The 24224-nt window shown below is 58.5% G+C and overlaps 2 protein-coding genes across 13 annotated transcripts; one reads left to right on the forward strand and one right to left on the reverse strand.

Annotated features, from left to right (window-relative positions):
• Nucleotides 1-7174: 7174 nt before the first annotated feature.
• On the forward strand, nt 7175-21346 carry DBN1 (drebrin 1; the record flags this gene model as incomplete). Of its 12 annotated transcripts, none has more annotated exons than XM_079701746.1 (15): nt 7190-7275; nt 11903-11958; nt 12538-12650; nt 12831-12905; nt 12985-13131; nt 13270-13347; nt 13585-13736; nt 13832-13895; nt 17128-17187; nt 17276-17399; nt 18168-18309; nt 18651-18817; nt 19202-19881; nt 20197-20299; nt 20473-20681. In XM_079701746.1, 15 exons carry the CDS (start codon nt 7190-7192, stop codon nt 20541-20543), a joined length of 2118 nt encoding a protein of 705 aa, XP_079557872.1. In that variant the 3' UTR covers nt 20544-20681. The 12 variants fall into 12 exon arrangements, with proteins under 12 accessions (XP_079557871.1, XP_079557872.1, XP_079557873.1 ...); XM_079701747.1 differs by having other exon boundaries at nt 17279-17399; XM_079701748.1 differs by having other exon boundaries at nt 12985-13128.
• Nucleotides 21347-21763: 417 nt separating this feature from the next.
• Nucleotides 21764-22859, reverse strand: PRR7 (proline rich 7, synaptic; the record flags this gene model as incomplete). Its single annotated transcript, XM_079704098.1, has 2 exons — nt 21764-22224; nt 22448-22859. 2 exons carry the CDS (start codon nt 22857-22859, stop codon nt 21827-21829), a joined length of 810 nt encoding a protein of 269 aa, XP_079560224.1. The 3' UTR covers nt 21764-21826.
• Between the last annotated feature and the right edge of the window lie 1365 nt (nt 22860-24224).

Below are 24224 nucleotides of genomic sequence, written 5' to 3' on the forward strand. Positions count from 1 at the left end.
GGCCAAAAAGTTCATTCGGGTCTTTTCCAATTTCATGATGTCTTGCCAGAGCCTAGAACAGTGCCTAGCACCCAGTGGATGCCCAATGAATGTTTGTTGAATGACTGAATGAGGTGCCTATGGGACATTTAGGAGACCAGTTCAGGGAGCAGCAGAATATTCAAGTCTAGATTCACCTTGGATTCAATCTGGGAGTGAGTTTGGGGCAGTTATCGCAGATACTTGTCTTTGATGCCCAGAGAGGGGCCCAGGCAGGTCACATCAGGAGTAAGGCAGGTAGGATGTCGTTTTCTTTCAACATAGTTATCCTGGCTTTTTTTTTTTTTTTAAAGAATTTCTTGTTGCCTTTTTAAAAATATTTATTTTATTTATTTATTTTATTTATTTTCTTGGCTGCACCGGGTCTTTAGTTGAGGCATGCGGGATCTTTCATTGTGGCATGGGCTCTTCATTGTGGCGTGCGAGCTTCTCTCTAGTTGTGGCGTGAGGGTTTTCTCTCTCTAGTGGCACGTGGGCTCCAGGGCGCGTGGGCTCTGTAGTTTGCAGCACCCGGGCTCTCTCGTTGAGGCACGTGAGCTCAGTAGTTGTGGCACTCAGGCTTAGTTGCCCCGTGGCATGTGAGATTTTAGTTCCCTGACCAGAGATCGAACCCATGTCCCCTGCATTGGAAGGCAGATTCTTTACCACTGGACCACCAGGGAAGTCCCTAGACATCCTTGGCATATTAAATGCGGAGTATCTTTCACTTCCACAAAGAAATATACTCTCTCCCACTTCTCTTGAACCATGAAGCTCTCTCAGTCCATCCTTGGTTTCCATGGAGAGGGGTGGATGGTGAGTGCTGCTGGAAGCCGTCTGGGAGGGGCCTTCTGGGGGCAGCCCTGTGGGAATGCTGAGCTGTAGCCAGATCTGCCAGTTTACCAACAGCATCCAGAGATTCAGACTTCTATGTGAAATTTGTTTTTTCTATGTTGGCAACCAAGTTAGATTTTTTTAAATCCTATTTAAAAAAATAAATGTGGACCAAATCCAGTCTGAGGATGGCCAGGGCTGCAGCATAGAGAAGACATGAGATGGGGGAGTAGCAACATCACAGCACAGGGCAGAGGAAGCAGAAGGAGCTGCCAGAAGTGGAGGACCACAGCCTCTGGAGGGAGGGAGCTCGAGGCAGGGAAGCCCAGGCGGGGCAGGAGTGTTTCCAGAAGTCGCCAAGAGTGTCAACCAGGCAGGTAAGGCCGAGGAGTCCCCATGGCCTTTTGCAACAGGGTGAAGTTTGCCAGATCAGTTTAGCAGAGAGCTGGGGCCGATGCCAGGGTTGGAAGATCAAGGGGGAGGGTGTAGAGAGTGTGTAGATGAGAGTGTAGGTGGCTGTCTTAAGAGGCTTGGCTGTGGTGGGCCCAGAGGACCACTAGCAGTCGTGGTCAGCTGAGTAGCCAAGAGAGGTGGAGGAGGCAGCTTGGAGGCTCCTGCCAAGGGAAGGTGGTTGAAGAAATTGGAGGGCAGGTGTAAAGGGAGAATAGAGAAAAGAGCAGAGAGCTGGGGACTGAACCTCAGGAAAGCAGAGCTGGTCTGGATGGAAGTAAAAACAAGCACGGGCACCTGCTCTGAAGAGCCACCTCTCTCTCTGCCGGAACCACAGAGCAATCTCTTAGATGTCATTTAATCATCAAAACATGCTTAAGAGAGATGTCATTAAAGATGTTCAGATGAGGGACCTGAGGCTCAGAGAGGGAAAGTGACTTCCGTCCAGAGCCACTCAGCCTGAACGGCCCGGGTCTGCTGCTCCATGGATCAAAGGCCAAGGTGCTCCCCCATGGCACCTCCAAGCACCCGCCCTCCCCAACACAGAACTGCAGGGATCAAGGTGTTCTCGAGCTTGGGTGTGAGGCTATGCAGGTGGAGGCCAAGGGTACTGGGAAATGTCTTTGTACTGGGCATGGGAGGCCATTAGCGCCCTTGGAGAGTGCAGTCCCCCCACCCGAGGGGGCAGAACCCTTGGCTGGGGGCTGAGTGGGCAACTGGAGAGACAGCAGGACAGGGAGGGGCATTGTCCAGCTCTGAGCATCTTGAGCTCATTGGAAGTCAGCAGGGAGACAGGCGGTGGAGTACAGGGTACACAGGCAGGAACTGATGATTCTGGTGTTGCCTTCTTGGTGCTGGGCCCCACCTGGGCCTTGGAACACTCATAGGGTACACACGGTCCTGCTATAGGAAGGGAGCTGAGGCTACGGGCTAAAGGCCCCTGCCCCATGGCGCACAGTGGGCAGCAGCCAGGGCTGGGATTCGAACCTGAGTTGGCCTGAGTCCAAAGCCAAACCTGAGAGTGGAGGAAGGGCTCCTCCCCAACTGGGACCTAAAGTGGGGCAGGGTAGGCCGTGTGGGGGCAACCCTAGGGTTCCAGGAGCTATGGTGGGGCAAGAAGAAGCTTGCTGGGAGCCTCCGGAGAACTCAGGAGGCTGGGGTCAGCCCTGGGAGATTGTGCAGAGGGGTCACTACAGAGTGGCCAGGAAGAGTCCCAAGACCAGCCTAGGTTCTCCCACTCAGGGCCCGGGGGCAGTAGAAGGTCAACTCAGCTTTCACCCATGTCCCTTGCCACTGACAAAAATGACTACTACTTGGAGACTAGGTCAACTAGGAAGGACTCTCAGCTGCATTTCAAACTAGTTTAAACAAAAACAGGGATAGCCCAATGATTATAAAGAGACACGTTATTAAGAGGACTTAATGCTGGAATTCTTTACCTTCTTTCTCTCTTTTCTGTACTTCTATGTTTGCCTGTCAAAGAAAAAAAAAACAGGGATAATTTGTCTCATTTAACTTAAAAGGTTAATGGCTTCAGACATGGCAGGATCCCAGTACCCATGGATGTATATCAGGAGTCTCTGAGCCCCCGGGTGTGCTCTCCGCACCCCCCACCCCCAGATCTCCCCCCACCTCCATTCTCAGTTCTGCTTTTCTCAGTGCTGGCTTTATTCTCAGGCAACTCTCCCCATTATCAGCAAAGATGCCCCTCAGCCAGCTCCAGGCCCACATCCAGTGGGGCCAGCTCAGGGCTGGCTCCCATTGGACTGACTTGGGTCATGTGTCCATTCCTGAAGCAGTCACTGGTTCTGACCCACTGGCCTGAATCACATGCTCCCCTCTGGAGCCTGCAGTGGAAAATCAACTGGAAGACAGGCAGGGATGCCTGACCATGGACGTCCACTGCACTGGGCAGACATCCTGCTCTGCACGCCTAGGATGTCTGCCCCCTGACTCCTTCTCTAGACCCCACAGCTGTAGCCTCAGGAGCTACTACCAAATTCCAGGCCAGCCCCTGGATGCAAAAATGGGGGTGCTAGAAGGGGAAGCAGGGAGGGTGTGTGCTATGCTGAAATGATGCCGGACAGACTGGGGTTCCCATACAGATTTTGCCACTCACCAGCTGTGTATTACAGGGCGAGTAACTGCCCCTCTCTGAACCTCGGTTTTCCCAGCTGTGAAATAGTAATAATGGCCAATGCGTCAATAGCACCTACTATGTGCAGTTGCCATTTTAAGCATTTTCTAGATACTTTTTAAAAATCCTCGAACAGGGTCTTCCCTGGTGGCGCAGTGGTTGAGAATCTGCCTGCCAATGCAGGGGACATGGGTTTGAGCTCTGGTCTGGGACGATCCCACATGCCACGGAGCAACTAAGCCCATGCGCCACAACTACTGAGCCTGCGCTCTAGAGCCCGTGAGCCACAACTTCTGAGCCTGTGTGCCACAACTACTGAAGCTCGCACGCCTAGAGCCCGTGCTCCACAATGAGAGAAGCCACCACAATGAGAAGCCCGCGCACTGCAACAAAGAGTAGCCCCCCGCTCACCGCATCTAGAGAAAGCCCACGCGCAACAACAAAGACCCAGTGCAGCCAAAAATAAATAAATAAAATAAACAAATTTATTAAAAAAGAAAAAAAACTCGGGCTTCCCTGGTGGCGCAGTGGTTGAGAATCTGCCTGCCAATGCAGGGGACACGGGTTCAAGCCCTGGTCTGGGAAGATCCCACATGCCACGGAGCAACTGGGCCCGTGAGCCACAATTACTGAGCCTGCGCGTCTGGAGCCTGTGCTCCTCAACGGGAGAGGCCGCGATAGTGAGAGGCCCGCGCACCGCGATGAAGAGTGGCCCCCGCTTGCCACAACTGGTGAAGGCCCTCGCACAGAAACGAAGACCCAACACAGCCATAAATAAATAAATTAAAAAAAAAAAAAAAAAAGAAAAAAACTCCTCAAACAGACCCTATGAGGTGGGTACCATCATTATCATCCCCATTTTATAGTGAGACAAGAAAGGCCAAGCAGAGTCTAAAGTCACACGGTAGTCTGTGCAGCTCAGCAGAGCTAAGTGGTGAAAGCGGCTGGCCCCATGCCCGGGGCAAGACCTGGAAAGTGCTGGGAGCACTGTAATGATGAGGGGGCAAATTTTGAAGGTGTGCTTGGTAGGAACTTGCAGAGGGAGGGTGAGGGCAGAGAAGGCTCCACCAGCTGGTGCTGAAAAAGTCCTGAAACCTACATGTCAGCCTTGAAGCCTTCTCTGAGAGGTGTGGGGGAGTGCAGAGCAGGAAGGTGGGCGTGGCAGGGCGGGGCTGCACGGAGGAAGGGGAAGGGGTTCTTGCTTCCTAAGCCTTCATCCAGTCACATCTTATCCTCACAACATGTTATCAAAGAGGAAACTCAGAGAGGGAAAGCATTTTACTCAAGGTCACACAGCAAGTGACCAGCTTCTGGATCTGAATCCTCCCTCTTTCTTGGCTTTTCCCCTCTGGGGACCCAGAAGCCATTGGACTAGGCTCCCAGTGCTGAGGGGGGGAGGGGCAGGGAGGAGCTCGAGATCTAGGAGTGGGAGAGACTTGAAGGGTGATCAGTGCTGGGAGTGGTAGACATGAAAGCCTGGTGGGAGGGCCTCCAAGGAGGCACCCAGCACCCACCCACCAAGGCTGAGCGTGTGGGTTTCAGGGGCAGCAGGTAGCTGATGGGAGGCAGATTTGCAGAAGAGGTAGTGATCGTTGGTCACCCTGCTCCCACCGGTTGAGGAAACTGAGGACTACAACAGGGCCACTGAATTTGGCAATTTAGTGGTCTCTGGTGACCTTGGCCAGAGCAGTGCCAGGGAAATGTGGGAAGGAGACAGACTACAGATGTACAAATTATAGGATGATAATGATGTGGAGGGATGAAGAGTAGGCTCCAGGGAGTGTGAGCAGGGAAACTTCTTGCTCCCCTGAAAATAGAGAAAACTGGGCATGGGGCATATGGGGACTCTCTGTACTATCTTTGTAATTTTTCTGTGAATTTCAAACTGTTCTAAAATTAAGTTTGTTTAAAAATATAGATGGCAAAGAGGTAAGAGTGGGTGTGGCTGGAGTTTGTAGGTGGCTGGGGGGAAGCAGGAATTTGAGGAAGGGAGAGCATGCAGGTAGGGCTTCTGTTTTTTGGATGTGAAATTGAGCGAGCAGGAGGCTGGGGAGGGGGCTTTGGGATGGGGAGATGAAAGGCGTTCTGGGCTGGGAAAAGTCAAAGGAAGCAGGAAGGGACTGACGCCGGAGATCCCTCTACCTACCGCTCCCAGGCACCCCTCAGCCCTGCTGTGGGGTCTTCCTCCCTCCCCAGAATCCTACTGACTCTGCCTGGGACTTGCTCCCAGTGGGGGCCGTGGAGAAACTGCCAGGGCCAGGGGTCCATGGGCATAGTGGACGCAGAGAGTTCCCAAGAAATGTATTGAGTTTTAAGAGGTTCTTCCCACCCCAAAGCGCCGGGACCCACTGCTGGAGATCAGTGCACACACTGCTCTCCTCCTCTTGGCCCAGCTGGTTACCCAACTCAGAACTCAGAGGCCCAGCCCCGCCCCCTCCCAGACTGGACCAGGTAAAGTTTGCTCGGGTTCTGTCACCTCCTCTGGGAAGACAGGGGTGGGAGGCTTTGTAGGTGGTGGTAAAGGCTTCTGAGAGCTGCAGAGGGTTTCAGGATTCCAGCTCAGACAGGAGCAGAGATGCTCCAGGAGGCCCTGGCAGTGGTGTCCACTTCCCCTCGAGGGACTCCTCTTAGGCCCCAGTGTTTTCTGTGTTCAGAGCTTTGGAAAATTAAGGTGCCAGGAGGCTGGCCCTGGAGTGTCCTTGGAGGAGCCCTGCCCTAAGAGTCTGGGGTTAGATTCCTCTGGGAGGCCTGAGGCTTGGGAGAGAAGGCAAAGGATCTCCTAGTCTGGCCCCACCTGAGAGGACTCAGTGGGCAGCTGGTAAGGGAGGGGTGCTCAGCATAGGGTAGGGCAGGGATGGGGTAGAGGTTGGCAATGTTGGGGTAAGGAGCTGAGAATGGTCTAGGAGGCAGGGATGGAGGTGTGTGGTTGGGAACAGGGATCAGAATGGGAACAGGTTAGGCTGGAAAGAGGAGGGTGCAGCTAGGGATGGGGTCTGATGAATGGGTAGGGGGTGTGTGCTAAGCATGGGGTTGGGGGTGGGGCTGGAGCTGGGAGGGGAAAGAAATGGGCTGGATTTGGGGATGAAGACAGCAGTGGACAGTGATGGGGATGGACTAGGAATGGGCCTTTCAGAGGTGGGGATGGGCTGCAGATGAGCCAGGGGTGGCTGGCACGGGAATTGGGTTGGGGCTGGAGGTTGGGATGGACCAGGGATAGGGGTGAGGCTGGGTGGAGATAAATTAAGGACGGAGTGGGGCTGGGCCGGATTGGAATGGAGTGGATTTGGGATTGGGACCGGGAGCTGGGAAGAAGAGGGATGAAGCTGGGCCTGGATAGGGATCGGAGAGGTGGGGACGGGGCTAGGTTTGTGTCTGGGGACACCACAGGTGAGAATTTGGGACACGGGAAGAGTGGCCCCGTGCAGAAGGGTATGTCCGCCCAGGCGCGGGGTGCGGGGACTGACGGCGAGGGGCGTGGGGGCGCCCCGGGGCAGGCCGGGAAGGGGGGGCGGACCTCCCCCGGGCCGGGTCGGGGCGGCGCTAGGACCGAGCGCGCGGAGTGAGCGAGCCGGGCGGAGCCAGCGCCCCCCGCCCCCCGCCGGCCGGCTCCCCTCCCCCGGCCGCTGGCTCGCTCGGCTCGCAACGCTGCAGAGGCTCCGAGGCGGCGGCGGCGCGGCGACTCCCTCTTTCCCTCCCTCCTTCTCCGTCCGTCCGTGCGTCTGTCCGTTCGGCCTCGGTCCGGCCCGCAGCATGGCCGGCGTCAGCTTCAGCGGCCACCGCCTGGAGCTGCTGGCGGCGTACGAGGAGGTGATTCGGGAGGAGAGCGCGGCCGACTGGTGAGCCCCCGCCCCCGCCCCCCAGCCCCTTTGTCCCCGCGCCGCCGCGCCTTTGTTTCCACCCGGCCCCGTCGCCCCGCAGCCGGGAGGGAGGGGGAGACCCCGAAATGGTGCAGCAGCCCGGGAGGGCCAGGGAGGGGCTGCCTTTGTGCGCGCCGGGGGAGGGGCCGGGCCGGGCCAGGCGGGGCACCGACGGGCCCCAAGCTCCCGGAGGCGGCCCCAGCCGCGCGGTAGGAACGGTGGCCGGACGCGGGCTGGAGAGACGCAGGGTCCAGATGTGTGGCCCGGGGCCTCCTGGCCTTGTGGAAGCCCATCCCCCGCCCCCTCCCCTTTGCCTCGGGCCGGGCGGACAGGTGTGCATGGGCGGCCAAGGGCACCTTTGCCACCTTTGAGCGGGCGAGGACGGGGCAGGGACCGAGCTAGCAGAGCCAGCGCAGCCTACCCGGCCCAGCCCGGCCCCGGCCACAGCACAAAGGAAAGCTAGGGCGGGGGAGGAGCAGAGCGGGCTGGGGGCCGGGGCGCCCCGCCCACCGGGGGGCCTCTCGGAGTTGGGGTGTGATGCAAAGACGTTCATTGCCACAGGGCCACCGCCAAGTGACTCCTGTTCCCCTGAGGGGTCGAGGAGGATGAAGGATAAGTGCTCTCCTCGATGCCAAGGGGATTGCAGGGAGTAGGCAGCTGGGCTGGGACATGCCAAAGGAACTGAACTGCTTGCCTAGGGAGCCAGGTGGGGTCCCTGGGAGGAAGCCCCCAGGCGCACCACTCTGCAGGGAGTTCCCAGAGAAGGATGAGGGGGTGAGTGGATCCACTGAGCCCCTAGCCCGGTGGCCCAGGGGCAAGGGGCTCTGAGCTCCTCTGTGCGGGAGGAGCTGGGCTGCCCTCTCCTCCCTCCCCAGCTGTTGTCTCCCTCTAGGCTGTGGGAGGGGTTGGACCACCTGCTCTGGGGCTGGAGTCCCCAGGGTGGCAGGAAAGCCAGGGGGTTTCACACTGCCCCATTCAGGAATCATACTCTTCTCCTGGGGCAGATGCCCATTCTGTTCCCTAGGGCCCTTCTCCCCTTGGCAGGCAGGAAACACAAAGTGAAGGCAGGTCTGAGGGACCTCACTTGGGCTGGCCTCACCCTCATGCTGGGAGGACACTGACCTGGGGGCTGGAGGAGGGGACAAGATGGCCAGGCATCCATGCCACAGTACTGCAGCACTGGCGGGCAGCCAGGCCTGGAGGGATGGACGCGGGAGACAAGCAAGCTCTCGTGTCCTGCGGGTCAGTCACAGGAGAGGCCAGCACAGGCTAAGCGGGCAAGCGGCCCATCCGTTGTCCCAGCCCTGCCCCAGGGGGACTGAGATCATGGGAGGAGTTCAGGGCAAGTGGCCGGCTTGGCCTGGTGGAGGAGCTGGCCTTGGGATATGGGCCATGCCTGGAGAGAGGCTCAGCCCACCTCGGAACCCTTGCCCTCCAGTCTGGGGGTGCAGCCTGCCACCACCCCATTTACCCCTACCTTCCCAAAGGCAGAGCTCCCGCAGCCACTGCTGGCCCACATCCTGCTCAGCAGAGGCCTGGGCTCCCACCACCCAGCAGCATCCGTGTGGCCAAAGTGAGTTATTCATCACTGGTGTGCCTCACCCCTCCCCCACCCCAATCTGCGTTGTGTGTGGGACACACACAGATGTACACATGCACCGTCATACATACATACATTTGCTCACTCCCGAGGGCCCAGATAAACATTTGGTAGAAAGGATGTGAGGATCACCCTGCAGAAGGGGACATGAGGGCCCCCAGCACCTAGCACAGAACCAGGGGTACAGTGGGGTCTCAAGACTCAGGGGCAGACCCTGCACTCAGAGGCTGGAGGAGGGCATCTTGGGTAAAATTGCTGTCTGGGCAAACGGGGCTTGGCACTGCCCCCCCTTACCTTGCCTCTGAGTGGGGAGTAGGGGTGGGGGCGTTCACTCCTAGGTGGCTCACTCTGAAATGGACCGCTGCCCTGATGCTGGCAGCAGGGGACCCAGGAAGTCAGACTGTGTAGTGAAAAGAACTGGTGTTGTCCTGGATGTGACCCTACTCGCTATGTAACCACACCAAGTCTCTGCTCCTCTCTGGTCCTCTTGAAAAGAGGAAAAGGGGATTGGGCTCAACCATACCTGGGATACCCAAGGCCCTTCCAGTTCTGATATCTTGAGAGTGTGATTATCCTGAAGAATCTACCTGCCCTGAGCCTCCCATCCTCAGCTGACCCCAGGATCTCCCTGGAGCTGCTACATTCCAGCTCCCACCTCACCCCAGTCCACTTTCTCTGGCCGAGATGGTTTCTCAGAGTTTTGTCTCAATGTCGCAAACACCTCCTGGGGCTGCTCTGTGCTCTGTGTTGAAGGACTGAGTTTGATGTCCCACCTTCACGAAGCTTATAGTTTCAGGACAGTGTCTGTCTCCAGGGGTTGGAGGTGGTGAGACATGTAGATTCCTGCCCCCCTCCATCCTGATTCCTTGCAGTTTGACCAGCTCCCGCCCACCCAAGGCTCAGGCCACCTCGAATGTGTTTGAGAAGCACTGGTGGTCTAGTGAGATCTGGGGCAGGCTCAGGTGCCTCTTCCTGTCCCTGCTGGAGTGTGGTAAGCACTTTGGGGAGGTGCAGCGCAGGGCAGGGCTTCGTGGGAGCTGGCATTGGGTCCCTGAGAGATTTCAGTCAGGGATGGGCATGGGGTGGAGAAACAGGTCTGGCCTCCCTGTGAAGGGAACCACATATGCAGAGGCTCCAGGTTGGGAAATATCCAGAACTGTACTGGGAATCAGGGAGCCATCCAGTGTGACCCGAGTATATGGTATGGATACGGAGGTCTGGCTGGAAAGGCAGGTGGGCGGAGCTCAGGGTTGAAGGCCTGCTGAAACCTTTGAACTTAGCTATGGTTTCCACCAGGTAAGGGCCAGGAAAGGTGGCTGCAGGTGGGTAGGCAAGGAGTAAAGAATGGAAGGGGCAGGGTCCCGGGAGGAGCCAGGGTCCCTCAGAGAGCCTAGGAGAGGCTGACAAGTCACCCCAGGGAGGTGTGATGGCCAGAGCAGTGTTTGGGAACCAGGGTCTTGGAGTTCTGCCTCAGTTTCTCATCTGTGGAATGGAGAAGGGAAGGCCCTGCTTCTCTAAGGGCCTTTTGTTCCCAGTGGTGGGTTAGGGCAGCCAGACAGGTGGTGGGACAGCTGTGTTGAGAAGCAGCTGCCAGGACTGTAGCCTGGGCAACAGTTGGACCAGGAGCTCCCGGCCCCACAGCCCACCTGTGTCCCTTTCAGGAGGGAGGGATCCCGAGAAGCAGGGGGCTGGGGGCCCATTTGGCTCTGGCAGTGACTTGTGCTGACCTCATGGGGCTGGGCCTGGACCAGGCCCTCCCTGCTCCCTCCTTGCTCCGCCCTCCAGCCTCCTCCCTCTCCCCCTCCCTCCCTCCCTCCCTCCCTCCCTCCCTCTTCTCTCCTCCCTCTTTCCTTCCCTCCCATTTCCCTTGCTCTCTCCCCGCTCCTTCATTTTCTCTTCATCCCTTCACTTTCCTCCCTTCTCTTCTCTTTCTGCCTCCTCTCCCTGCTCGCTTTCTCTTCCGCATCTCCCTGGTGCTCCTGCTTCCTCTCCTCCTAGCCCCCTACCTTGGCAGTAGGAAAGCGGAGCTTGGGGGAGGGGCTGAGCCTCCTGCACCTCCGGAACATGACCTTTATTCCTGGCCCCAAGCCTGTCCTCCAAGTGGGTCCTGGGGAGGAGCTATCTCTGTCTTCCCTTCTGTGAAATGGATGCTGTGCCACTGCTACCTGTGAAGAAAAAGCTAGGGAGGAGGAGGAAGGAGGAAGGCTGCTAGGTCAGCTTTCTGCCAAAGCTGAGAGGGAAGGCAAGGCCAGCAGTCCCAAGAGGCCAGAGCCTCAGCTAGGGCGGAGGAGGCCTAGGGCTGGAAGGCCAGGAGAGCACATTCACCCAGGGGCAAGAGTCCAGGCAGGAGTGACCACGGTGACCTCATCCCCATTTCAGAGAGACTGAGATTGAGACTGAGGGCGTGTCCCCTTGGGGTCCTTTGTGTTCAGGAGAATGCAGCTGGGGTGGGCCGGTCGCGTGCCAATTGCTGGGTTGCCATAGTTACCAGGGGATGCCCAGAGCTGAACAGCACCAGGTTCTCTCCCCCATCCCCCTCGATGTGGGGGGAGGGGCAGTGGGTACCGAGGCACGCGCCAGGTAGGTTCCTGGCAACGGCCAATGGGGATGAGGAGCGGTAGCCAGGGAACGGTAACCAAGGAACCGTCGCCTTGGAATCTCCATCTCACTCCGCTGGCTGGGTTGCAGGCTGCTAGGGCCAGGGCTCCGAGGACGCAACACACTGGCTCACTGGAAGCAAGCAACTGGGCAGCGATTTCTTCCCCACTGCCTGCTCCCCACCTGACCCAGGCCTCCCTCCATCAGATCCCAGACTGTCCCCCACTGGGTTCCAGCCTGAAATGGTGCTTAGCCATTGTTGTCATGGCGACAAGGCTTAAGTGCTGGGCTGGAACCCCCCTCCTGTCCTGCCCCCTTTGTGTCCCTCCTACCCCCGAGAGCCGTCTCCACCCAAAATTGGCTGCCTGGGCCCTGCCAGTTCTCCCAGCCACCCCTCCCTCTCCCCAGGGCTCTGTACACATATGAGGATGGCTCAGATGACCTCAAGCTTGCGGCGTCAGGAGGTAAGAATTCCAGCCATTCCTTTGCCTTCCTTTCCGCTCCCTCCTCCGGTTGTTTTCTTCCCCACCCGCCTGGCTCCAGGCCACCTCGCTGCCTGCATCCAGCAGACCCACACTTGTCTGGCCAAGTGTCCTTCCTGTGGTTATCCCTAAGATCCCCAGGGTGGGGAGGGAGGGAGACTTGTTTCCTGTTTGATTATGAGAAGACTGAGCCTCAGAGAGGGAGAGTGACTTGCCCAAAGTCACACAGCTAAGCGGGATCGGGCCTGGCAGGGATGGCCCAGATCACCCCACTTTCTTGAGAGCCCTAAAAGGTTTTATTTTACCTCAGTGGGTGCCAGCCCCGCGTGAGACTTGATGTGTGAAGAACACTTCCTCGGTTCTTCCCCAAGGTCCTCGGGGATTCAGAGGCAAAGCTCACACCTGCCTGCTGCCTCTTTCACACCAACACAGAACTCTGGGACTTCCAGATCTCTGGCGGTGCCTGCAGAGCCCACAAGAGGAGTCTTTGCTTTGGGTTCCAGGCCCTTTGTGGGGGAGGGATTCAGGAGATGGGGCCTGACACCCTCCTGATTCCCCCAGATGGGGGCTTGCAGGAGCTCTCTGGCCACTTTGAGAACCAGAAGGTGATGTATGGCTTCTGCAGCGTCAAGGACTCCCAGGCTGCTCTGCCGAAATACGTGCTCATCAACTGGGTATGCAGCTATGGGCTGGGGAAGGGAGCCGAAGGCCCAAGAACGGTTATCCTCCATCCCACTCCACTCACTGACACTGCTGTAGAGAACCCCACTAGTCCCGGGAAGAGAGCCCTGGGCCTCAGCCTGCCGCCAACTCTTGTCCTTTCCCGACACCCCCTTTTGCTGGGTACTTTGCAGGTTGGCGAAGATGTGCCTGATGCCCGCAAATGTGCTTGTGCCAGCCACGTGGCTAAGGTGGCCGAGTTCTTCCAGGTGCGAGTGGGGTCAGGGCTCATGGGGGAGGTGATGGGAGGGAGCCCTGCTGCCTGAACACGCCTTCTTCCTGCTGCAGGGCGTCGATGTGATCGTGAACGCCAGCAGTGTGGAAGACATAGATGCGGGCGCCATTGGGCAGCGGCTCTCCAATGGGCTGGCACGGCTTTCCAGCCCCGTGCTGCACCGACTGCGGCTGCGTGAGGATGAGAACGCCGAGCCGGTGGTCAGTGTGCGCCCCGGGCAGGCTGGCCCTGCCCAGGGCTCCACCGTCCGGTTCCTCTCAGTCCTCACCCTTTGCGTGTGGGGGTCCTGAGCACTCGGCCCATGGGCTGCGCTCACGCCAGGCCGCTTGACTCTGCAGGGCACCACCTATCAGAAGACCGACGCAGCTGTGGAGATGAAGCGGATTAACCGCGAGCAGTTCTGGGAGCAGGCCAAGGTGTGGACCCTGACCCCGGCCTGCAGGCTGAGCTGCTGCTCCCTGTCCTGACCCCGTGGGGTAGCTCTGCCTTCTCTCCCTAAGGGCCTCCCTTCCACAGCATGGCCCGTCCTACGTGCTTCCCCTACTGAAAGAGCGAGCCCCTGAGTTCTCAGAACCCTGGGTTGGGGATGGGCCGGAGGGCTGGGGCGGGCCCCAGGCTCAGGGCCTGCACTGCCTTGGCACGGGGTGCTGCAGAAGGAGGAAGAGCTGAGGAAGGAGGAGGAGCGGAAGAAGGCTCTGGATGAGAGACTCCGGTTTGAGCAAGAGCGGATGGAGCAGGAGCGGCAGGAGCAGGAGGAACGGGAGCGGCGCTACCGGGAGCGGGAGCAGCAGATTGAGGAGCACAGGTGCGCCCCGCCCCGCCCCGCCCCGGCCCCTGGGCCCTGGGCCGCGGGCCCCACGTGGGCCTGTCCTGAAGGCTTGCCTGCACCTCTCATTCCAGGAGGAAACAACAGACTTTAGAAGCAGAGGAGGCCAAGAGGCGGTTGAAGGAGCAGTCTATCTTTGTAAGTTCTTAGTCGGGGTTCCTGTCTCCTGGCCAGGGAAGCGAGGATGGTCCTCGTGTTCCTGGGCCTCTTGCAGGGGGAGTGTCTTGGGGACAGTGCTGGGCATTCTGGGTACCGCTGCATGGGCATGGGGTATCATGCAGTGTCAGGCCTGGTACCCGATCATGTGGGGCTCTCTTCCCTGGCTGTGGAAAGAGACCTCCTTGGGGAAGCTAATACTCTAGACCGAAAGAGAAAATCTACCTTGACCCAGACCCTCACTGACCGGGCTCCTCCTGCCCCCTCCCAGCAGGGCCTGAGGGGCTTGAGGTGGTAGACGTGCTTCCTGCACTTACAGGGCTCGAGGCCTGGTCCTCATGGCAAGAATGCTGCAGAGCCATTGAATGGATCTGGGCTGGTGTTCTGAGCATCTACATACAAGTGTGTGTAGTGTCTCTTTGAGAACAGGTGCTTGTTCCAGGGGTGCTGGCTGAACCTCCAAACACTGGGATGGCCCATAGGGTCATCATGATTGACCCCTTCAAAGTCACAGTGGAGTCAAATCTTCATGCTTTGAATTGAATTTTATACTTGAGAAATAGTTAAGATCATTCAAAGCTGAGCATGTTAGAGTTTAGGACAGGAGGTGGGCAATAGTCGTCTGGACTGGGACTGTGATGGGTAGCCGTTGGGCCACGGGGACTCAAACAGACTCCAAGGTCACACCCACAGGAGGCTGGGAGGGAGCTGGCGGGACAGCCCTGCCGGCACTGGCATTAATGGCTGTCATAGGTCATTCCACTCACATTAGCCCCTAGGGGTGGAGAGGACATGTGGTTAGTAAGTTGCAGCCTCATTCATTCAGCAAACCCTTGCCACCCGCCATGTGCCGGTGTGAGGAACATGGTGGAGAACAAGATGAACAAGGCTCTTTTACAATTAATTGATGAATTCGTTTATTTTTAATTGCGGCAAAGTGTACATAACATAAAACGTACCATCTTTACCATTTTTCAGTGTACAGTTCCGTGATGTTAAGTGTATTTATATTGTACAGCCATCACCACTGTTTATCTCTGGAATTTTCTGCATCTTCCCATACTGAATTTCTGTATCCATTAAACACTAACTCCCCATTGCCTCCTCCCCCAGCCCCTGGCAACTGCTTTCTGCTTTCTGTGTTTAAGAATGTGACTCCTCAAAGTACCTTGTATGAGTGGAATCGTGCCGTTATTTTACCTTTTGTGACTGGCTTATTTCATTTAGCATAACATCTTCAAGGTTTATCCATGTGTCAGAATGTCTTTTCTTTTGAAAGCTGTTAATATTCCATTGTATATCTATACCAGATTTTGTTCAGCCATTCAGAGCAAGTTCTTTTTGAAAAAGCTTATTTTTATGGAAAATTTCACATATGTACGCAAAAGTAGAAAGAATAGTATAGTGAACCCACTGAACTGATGGCTCATCTTCACCAATTACCAGTGTTTCAAGCAAAGGCTTACAGTGTCACATCATTATAGTCTCATCTGGCCCTTCAAGTGTGGCTCATGTGACAGTGACAGTAGGTGTTTTAGCAGGTCACTGTGGTTAACCTGCAACTTCAGGTCCTCTGAGGGAGTTCCCACATGAGAAACTTTGGAATTTAGAACCATGAAGTGCTTTATATTGGCTTAAGGAGCTATTCTGCTTTCTCTCTTCTGATAAGAATTGCATTCCTTATGTGAGTTCCCTTTTTGCCTGAGATGCCGGGGAGCTTCCATTTATCTGAAGATGCTCAGGCATAACAATGCTATTGACCTTTATGGTTAGTGCATTGATGTCTCTGTCCAACTCCAAGCTCTAATTTGTTTCAGTGGTTTTCACAGTGTTCTGTAGTTAAGGTTTTTGTGGTAAGCTGCCTCTGGTCCTTCTTTTGAACAAGGCAGAGGAACCTAGCAAGGTTATACTAGGCAGGGGCAGCGTAACAGCAAAGGCTGGTGGGATGTACATTTTTGGGGGAAGGCAAGGAGCCTTCCCCAATGACTGGAGTCCGCTGGGAAATTTGGGAGGAGAGAGCAAGGTCAGAAGAGGAGTTTAGACTTCATTCTGGAAGACACAGTGGCAGTTGAGGTGACAACCCTCTTGAGGCTTTTGGTGTGATGAGTTCAACTGAGGAAACAGGTATGAACTGAACCTTGGGCTGGCCACTCACACACATAAGTGAGTGCTTATCCTGTATCACCCACAGAGGGTGGGGAGATGATCCAGAAACAGGAAATTATGACACAGTGTAATCTGTGGTGTATGCCTGGAACACCTCATGGGGACCCAGGGAAGGAAATGACCTGAATGGGCCAGGGACCCCTTCCCGAGGAGGCAGTGCCCAAGCTGAGGCCAGAAGCAGGAAGAGCTGGATCTGGGGTGGGGGTCGGGCACGTGGGGAGAGAGATTCATCTCCCATGCCAAGGCACGGAGGTGGGAAGTTGTATGCATGTTCCAGGAACTGCAACTACATCATGCTGAGGACTTTATGCCTACATCTCACAGGGTGTGGGTGAGTCAGGGTGGGAGGGGAGCATTGTGAGAGGTGATGGACTAGATCAGGCAGGGAGAAGGGAACGTGGGCCAAGCAAAGGGGCCCCACCTACCTTTACTCCTGTGGTTGCAATCTCAAAACAGCGAGTGAAGTGGACATGTGAAGGGCAGTAGGGAGTGGTGGGGACTGTGGTGAACTGGACAACACACGCCCTGTGGGCTGCCACAGTGCAGCTCTAGTCAATGGCTGCTTTGGGACATGCTGGCCTAGGTTGCCAGGGCTTCTGGCATTTCAGGAGAAACTGGAGACCCTGATCTCAGTAAGAAAACCTGATTTTTAAGTGATGGCGACTAATTAACATTTTGAAAAGATCCTTTCAGGTCTGTAGAGAAGAAATGGGGGGAAGAGAACAAGGAGGCAGGGGACTAATGAAGAAGCCTCAGTCTTGATACCAAGATCCACACAGCAGTGATGGAGGTGTGGTTGGCTAGGTGCTGGGGTAGGAGGTTCGAGAAAAGTTAGCAGCAAATCAGGGAGTGCTCCTGGATGGCCCTGGGTGCCCAGGGGCCTGTCTGGACTGGAGATGAGGTGGCTGAGGACCTTGCAGATAGAAGGTGCTGTGTGACTGGGTCGTGAAAGTGGTTCCAGATAGTGGAGGAAACATGGGGGCTGTAAGAAAGCCAAGAGCTCCTGTGGGAGTGGGGTGCTCAGAACACCCTCCCTTTTGGTTTCCAGGGTGACCAGCGGGATGAAGAGGAAGAGACCCAGATGAAGAAGTCAGAATCGGAGGTAGAGGTGAGAGCCGGGGGGTCCAGACATCTGAGTTTGGTAGGGCTGCCTCAGTCGGGCCCCGCCTGGCCTGACCCTTTCCATGTGCCCCCAGGAGGCAGCAGCCATTATTGCCCAGCGACCTGATAACCCACGGGAGTTCTTTAAGCAGCAGGAAAGAGTCGCATCGGCCTCCGCAGGCAGCTGTGATGTGCCCTCACCCTTCAACCACCGACCAGGTAGTCCCAGCTCCCACCCCCACCCAACCCCCACTCCTCAGGTTTTGGCCTTGAGCCTCTTTGGGACCTTTCTTGGAAGGGAAACCTTGCCCAAGGACCCCTTGGAGAAGGCAAGGCCAATCATCAAGTGTGCTTCCACCCACCACCTCCAGGTGGCAGGGCTGAGAAGGGCTCGGGCAGGGTCAGTATTGGGCCTGGGCTGAGCAATGGGCTGTGCTCGAGCCATCTGGGCATTTCTCACAAGGCCTAAGGCATCCTCCTGGCTGCAAGGAGTAGCCCTGCTGAGGTTGAACTAGGTCTTATCTGAAGGGCTGTGGGTGCATGGGGAGTGGGCTCTTTCCCTGGTCCTGAGTTTGAGCAGCCTGGAGCCTGTACCCAGGGTTCCCTGTTTGGATTCTCCCTGTGCAGCTTCCACCTCTCCTTGAAGCCCCCTTCCGCTCCCTGTCTGCTGATCTGTTTGCCCCTTCTGTGTGCTTGGCTCTGGGCTAGGGTTCCAGGGGTGGGGCAGGCTGTTCCGAGGCGTGGGCTGCCCTGAGGCTGGTTGCGTTGTGGCGAATCAGGCTCTTTGCTGTGTGTGGCTGGTGTGGTGGAGTCATCTGTTGGCTTGAGGCTCTGGCCCAGCTTGGCTGGCTGAATGTGTGCCCTGGCTGAAGGCAGCTTGGACATCCAGGGCCAGCCTGGGGGTGGATGAGGCCTCGGGGTGGGGGTGGGGGAGACTGACCCTCTCTTGTCCTCTGTCTCTCTCTCTCTGTCTGTCTCTCTTGGCAGGTCGTCCGTACTGCCCTTTCATAAAGGCATCGGACAGTGGGCCTTCCTCCTCCTCCTCTTCCTCCTCTTCCCCTCCACGGACTCCCTTTCCCTATATCACCTGTCACCGCACCCCAAACCTCTCTTCCTCCCTCCCATGTAGGTAGCAGCCCCAGGCCTCCGTGGGGGGGTAAGGAGGGCCCCCCACTTCCCAGCAGACCCCCTGCCCTCACTCCCCCAGCCTGACTGCTGATCTCTGGTGTTTGTCCCCAGAGCAGGTACCGCCTGCCTCTTTCCCCTGGCCCTGACGGGACACTGGCCCTTAGGGGCCTGGCTTACCAGGGTCTGGAGCTGTGGTCTGGCCCCTGGGGGCCTGGGGAGCTCCCAGCCCCGACCCAGACTCCAGAGAGGAGGGGCTGGTCAGGCCCCAAGATGGACAATCCTGGTTCCACCTGGCTCCCTGGCCCTTACTGACCAGCCTAGGGGTTTTTGTTCCACAGGCAGCCACCTGGACAGCCACCGGAGGATGGTGCCTACCCCCATCCCTGCCCGGAGCCCATCTGACTCCAGCACGGCCTCTACCCCTGTCACTGAGCAGATCGAGCGGGCCCTGGATGAGGTCACGTCCTCGCAGCCTCCACCACTGCCACCACCACCCCCAGCAGCCCAAGGTGTGTGAGTGGCCCTAGCCCTTGGGCTGGGAACTCCAAATGGCCATGGTAACAACCCCTCAGGGATCTGGGCCAGACTGTACTGCCCTGGAAGTGGCTGGGGCAGCGAGGAGCCCTGGTCAGACCTGCCCTCTCTGAACCTCAGTGTCTCCCTGGAGTGGGGACTGCGCCTTCCTCCCAGGGCTGCTGAGAGGTTGAAAGACACTAGGTAAAGGGGCAGTGGGGCCCAGTGGGTGCTAGAAGGCACTCTGCATGGAAGTCTTAGTGGAGGCCTTCTTTCCTGGACTCCTCAGTGGGTGGGCAGGGTACTGTAGGGTGCCTGCCCAGGGCCTGCATCCTTTCCTGGGAGCTGATCACATGTCTCCTCCATCTGTGCTTTGACAGAGACCCAGGAGCCCAGCCCCGGCCTGGATAGTGAAGAGACCAGCAAGGAAGCCAGAGCAGTAGACCCTCAGACCTGGGCCAGCCCCCTGGAGGAGTCCCCTCAGGCACCAGAGCCTCCCCAGGGCCAAGGCAGCCCCACGGAGGACTTGATGTTCATGGCGTCTACAGAGCAGGCAGTCCTGGCTGCCTCTCTAGAGCCTACCATGGCTGGAGCCTCTGCAGCTGACACCCCAGCCGCTGATGCCATTGAAACCGACACTGCCGCTGCTGACACCAGTGTTGCCAACACCATCACCCCTGCCACTGCCAGCCTCATTGACCTATGGCCTGGCAATGGGGAAGGGGCCTCCGTACCCCAGGCTGAGCCTAGGGCCCCCACACCACCCTCAGGTGCCGAAGTCACTCTGGCAGAAGTGCCCCTGCTGGACGAGGTGGCTCAGGAGCCACTGCCGCCGGCAGGTGAAGGCAGTGCCAACCTTCTCAATTTTGATGAGCTGCCTGAGCCACCAGCCACCTTCTGTGACCCAGGGGAGGAAGTAGAAGGGGAGCCCCTGGCTGCCCCCCAGGCTCCAACTCTGCCCTCAGCTCTAGAGGAGCTGGATCAGGAGCCGGAGCCGGAGCTGGAGCCAGAGCCCCAGCTGCTGACCAATGGCGAGACCACCCAGAAGGAGGGGACCCAGGTGGGGCTGGGGCTGCCTGATGGGAGGGGAAGTGGTCAGGGCTGGAGCAGGGCTGGAGCAGGGGGCGGACCCTGCCTTCCTTAGGCTTGCAGCAGTACCCTGCCCCCTTTCTCTGTGACCCACATTGTTGGGGGGAAGCTGTATTTCATTCCCCCTCCCTGGGCCACCTCTGCTTTTATTCCCAAGGCAGGCATCTGTGTTTGCCTGGCAACCACTGATAGACTCGCTGGTTGCAGGGGAAATGTGCTCAGGCCTGGTAGGTCAGCCCTAGTCCTGCTGGGTGGGACCCAGTGACATGGAGCTTTTCTTCTACAGGCCAGTGAGGGGTATTTCAGCCAATCACAGGAGGAGGAGTTTGCCCAATCGGAAGAGCTGTGTGCAAAGGCTCCGCCTCCTATGTTCTACAACAAGCCTCCAGGTAGTACTGGGATGGGTGATGGAGAAGAATTTGGGTGGCGGTGCTGTGTTCAAGTGTGGACAGGCAGTGCCCCCCTCCCCCCACAGCTGGCACAGCTCCCCAGGGTTGGGAGGGACACAGGCATGGATCTGCTGGGCCATCTCCTTAACGCCCCTCCCTTCCCCACACCATAGAAATCGACATCACCTGCTGGGATGCAGACCCGGTACCGGAAGAGGAGGAGGGCTTCGAGGGTGGCGACTAGCGGTGATGCTTGCCCTCAGGCTGCCCTCGCCAAGGCCGCCCACCTGCGCCGGCCTCTGGCCAGACGGCCCGCAGTGCCTGCACTTGCAGCAGCTCCGCCTGGCACCCACTCTGGATTCCGGCCCTGGCCGGGGACTTGGCCGCTTCCCTACCCACAGGGCCCTACTTTTACAGCTTTTCTCTCTTTTTTAAAGTTGATAGGAGACTTGTACAGTTGACTGGTTTTCCTCCCGTTGGTAGTTGAGATGCTGTTGCAAATTCCACCCCCTTCCCACCCGGCCCAGATTGTAGCTCTTAGTCCTCCCTGCTCACTCAGCTGGCCGGGGTGGAGGCCTCACCCTGCTTGGGGCCTGGCGTGGGGGGAAGTTCTGGTGGGAAAATGTTCCCCCCACCTCTTTTCCTAGTTTTCTGTTTCTTGGAAAAATATCACTTTGTATTCTCTGTCCAGGGCTTCAGATATTTTGCACGAATTTTAAAACATGGCAATAAATGGCTCGTGGGCTCTGGCTCCCTGGGACCCGCCCCCTCCCCCCTTCTCTCGACCCCTCCCCACCTGGCCCGAAGGAAGTAGCAGGCCCAGCTGGGGCCTCTCAGCTTCCTGGCCCTTTCCTGCCCCCTCCTGCTGGGCAGGTCCCAGGCTGGAGGCCCTAGGCGTGATTCAGGTCAGGGCTATGGGTGGCCCCTTTCCATCTCCTCCCTCTTTGCTTGGGTTCCTTTTTCACGTTCAGTAACTGTTTTTTGGAAAGCACAAACTTCTGTAACAGGTCGTGCTCATGTCTGTTAATAAAGAAATCCAGATCCCTTCGGGCCTGCTGCTCCGGGCCTCCAGGGGCTGATCCGGGGTGGACCGCCTGCCACGACCCCGTTCCCAACTCTTCCCACTTCCAAGGCTGCAGGGGGCGCCCTCACCAAGACCTCAAGGGCAAGGAAGGTGGGCTATGAGGCTCCCTGGGGAACCGGCCAGTGGTTTGAAGCAGGCAGACCTCAGGTTTAGTTCTACACCCTCAGGCCGGTTTGTAGCTGAAAGGCGCAACAAGGTTCGGTCCCGATAAGGCCGGGCACACCTGGCCGCCAGAACCTTGGGTGCAAGCAGTGGGTGCCCCCTCCGCTTGTACCAAACCAGATCACACACCTTTATTATCCTCAAAATGTAACAAACGGGGTAAGAAATCCCTCCCTCCCGCCCCACCCCCCCACCCACCTCCGCAGTCCAAGGGAAGCGTTTAAAAAGCCCCGCAATCAGGCCAGGAGTCCGCGGGTGGGGCCCGGGACGTCGGGCGCCCTCTATACGGCTGTAGTCCTCCCGAACAAGGGGATGGAGACCGGCAGGCGCCAAGCTCCGTGCTCCAGTGGCTCTCGGCTGCTGATCTCCGAGTCGGTCCAGCTGGGGAAGACCCGACGGCTGCGGTCCGCCTGCAGGCAGAGCGCAGGGCAGGGCGGCGCGGGCCGCGGGGCACTGGGCAGGTGCAGCGCCGACGTGTAGCCCCGGTCCAGGAAGAGCGGCTTGTAGCTGGGCGGCGGCTGCTCCTGTTTCTCCGCGCTGTCGCGGCGGCTCAGGAAGGGCGTGACAATCTTGCGATAGAGGCCGCGCGTGTCCGTGAGCACCTCGCTGTAGGGCGGCGGCGGCTCGGCCATCAGCACCGCCTCTTCATAGCACGGTGGCTTGGACGTGTCCGATTCCGCTGCGGAGTGGGAAGCGGCCCGAGGACGTGAGGCTCTCCGTCCTCAGCCTCCCGCAGAGGCCTTGGCCAGCCGCCAACCCCAGACCCAGCCCGCTCCCTCCTCATAGGTTCTCAAGGAGGCTGTCCTGTGGAAGCCCCGCGGGTCAGCAGCGAGCCCGCCCCCTGCCGAGGCCTCGCCCACCCTAGTGGCCCAGGCTTCCCTCTGGCGGAGGTCGGTACTTACCTTGGCGCGGGTAGCTCCACGGCCGCGGCGGTACTGATAGGTGCGGCGGCGGTGGGTGCGGAAGCGCGTGGTGGTGTGCGTGCGGGTGCGCGTGCGGCTGCGCGGGCCCGTGGTGCAGCAGCGGGTGCACGTGCACGTGCTGGTGGGCGTGCGCCGGCGCCTCGACACGGCCGCGGTGAGGTGGTGGCGGGGGCGCCAGGCCGGGGGGGCTCCCGGCCAGGCTGCCCTCGAGCTCAAGGGGCTCCAGCTCAAGGGCGCGCAGATTCTGCTCACGCAGCCGCTCCTCCTGGCGCCGTTTGAGGCGGCGGCGCAGGAAGCTGCAGAAGCAGCAGAGTAGGACGATGAGACCCCAGATGAGCCAGAAACCGGCAAAGCACGTGAGGAACGTGTAGGTGCCCTGGGACATAACCATGGCGGCGGCGCGGGCGGCGGGTCCTCGGCTGTTTCACTGGACAATGGGCTCCTCGACGTGGCCCCGGGCCCCCGCCAAGCTCCCAGATGCCTCCAGCGTCACTCGGGGACCCGCGGCCGGGGGCTGCCCGCAGCTGGGTTCAAGTCGTGCGCGCGCAGGCAGGGGGCAGCAGCAGCGGCGCCCGCTTCTTCCCATGGCGCCGGCAGGCACGCTGGCGGGTCTCACCCGGGGCCGCGCGGGACCTGTGGGACAGACACATGGCGCGGTGAAGGCGCGCTGTAGCCCCGGACGACTTCCCTGCCCGCGCCGGTGCCCTGCGCAATCCCAGGGAAGCCTCCTCTGCGGAACCTCCGCACTCCGCGGGGGCCCGGTGACGTCACCTGGATGACGTCACGCTCCGAGGTTTCCCCCGTAGGGCTTTCCCGTATCTGAGACCCGGCCGCCGCCGCCTCCCAGCCGAGGTGACTCCAGGCAGGCCAGCAGGGGGCGCGCGAAGGCCAGGTTCGGCCTCAGTGCGAACGGGAGATTCGCCATCCGCATCCCCGGGGTGCAGGGTACCCCAGCTCCCAAAGGGGCTTGAGAGGCCCATAGGCAGACTCCCAGGGCGCTGAAGGGGAGCCATGGCGCGGTTGTTTTGCGGCGGAGAAAAGGTGGTCCACCTCCTAGGCCCCACAAACAGCCCGCCGGTGCCCAGCTTCAGCCCTATGCATACACACCTGGCAGCCCCTGGCGCCCTAGGCCTTGTATCCGCTCCCAACCCTGGATGTCCAAAGCGTGGAACATTCCGGACTGCACCGCGGCTTCCTGGTTGTCTCAGCTCTTGTAGGGGGGGATCGGGCGGGTGGTTCCCGCGGCTACTGCGTGCTACCAGCCTGTCTTTGTCTGAGCCCAACGCGCCGCCGAGCGTGGGCCGTTCCCTCTTTTCCTTTACTCTAGGCGCCTCCGCTCGCTGAATCCCAGCTCCGTCTCCGCTTCCTCAGCCTCCTACCCATGCGCAGCCCCACTTGGCCCTGCCCTTCTAGCTCCAGGCCGCCATGTCTCTTCCCCCAATTGCTTTCCCTCTCTGCAGAGGTACGAAAACTAGCTCAAGTAATCGGTACCACCTGGTTCCACATCACTAGATGGGCACCTCTAGTTCCATCTCCTCTCCACAGCCAGGGTTGAGAGGGGAACCTTGCATCCTAAGAGGTATGTAGGAGGGAGCCCTGACTGGGGAGGGACAGGCGACTGTTCACCACCCCCTCAGAACAGGAATGACTCCTTCCTGACTGCCTTATACCCAGGGGCTTTCACATACAACCCTTTGGGGCAACAAATTATTCCTGTTTTACAGATGTTACACAATTAGCTGTGTGGATGGCAGTT

This window comes from Hyperoodon ampullatus (assembly GCF_949752795.1).
Source record: "Hyperoodon ampullatus genome assembly, chromosome: 4".
NCBI classification, from domain to species: domain Eukaryota; kingdom Metazoa; phylum Chordata; class Mammalia; order Artiodactyla; family Ziphiidae; genus Hyperoodon; species Hyperoodon ampullatus.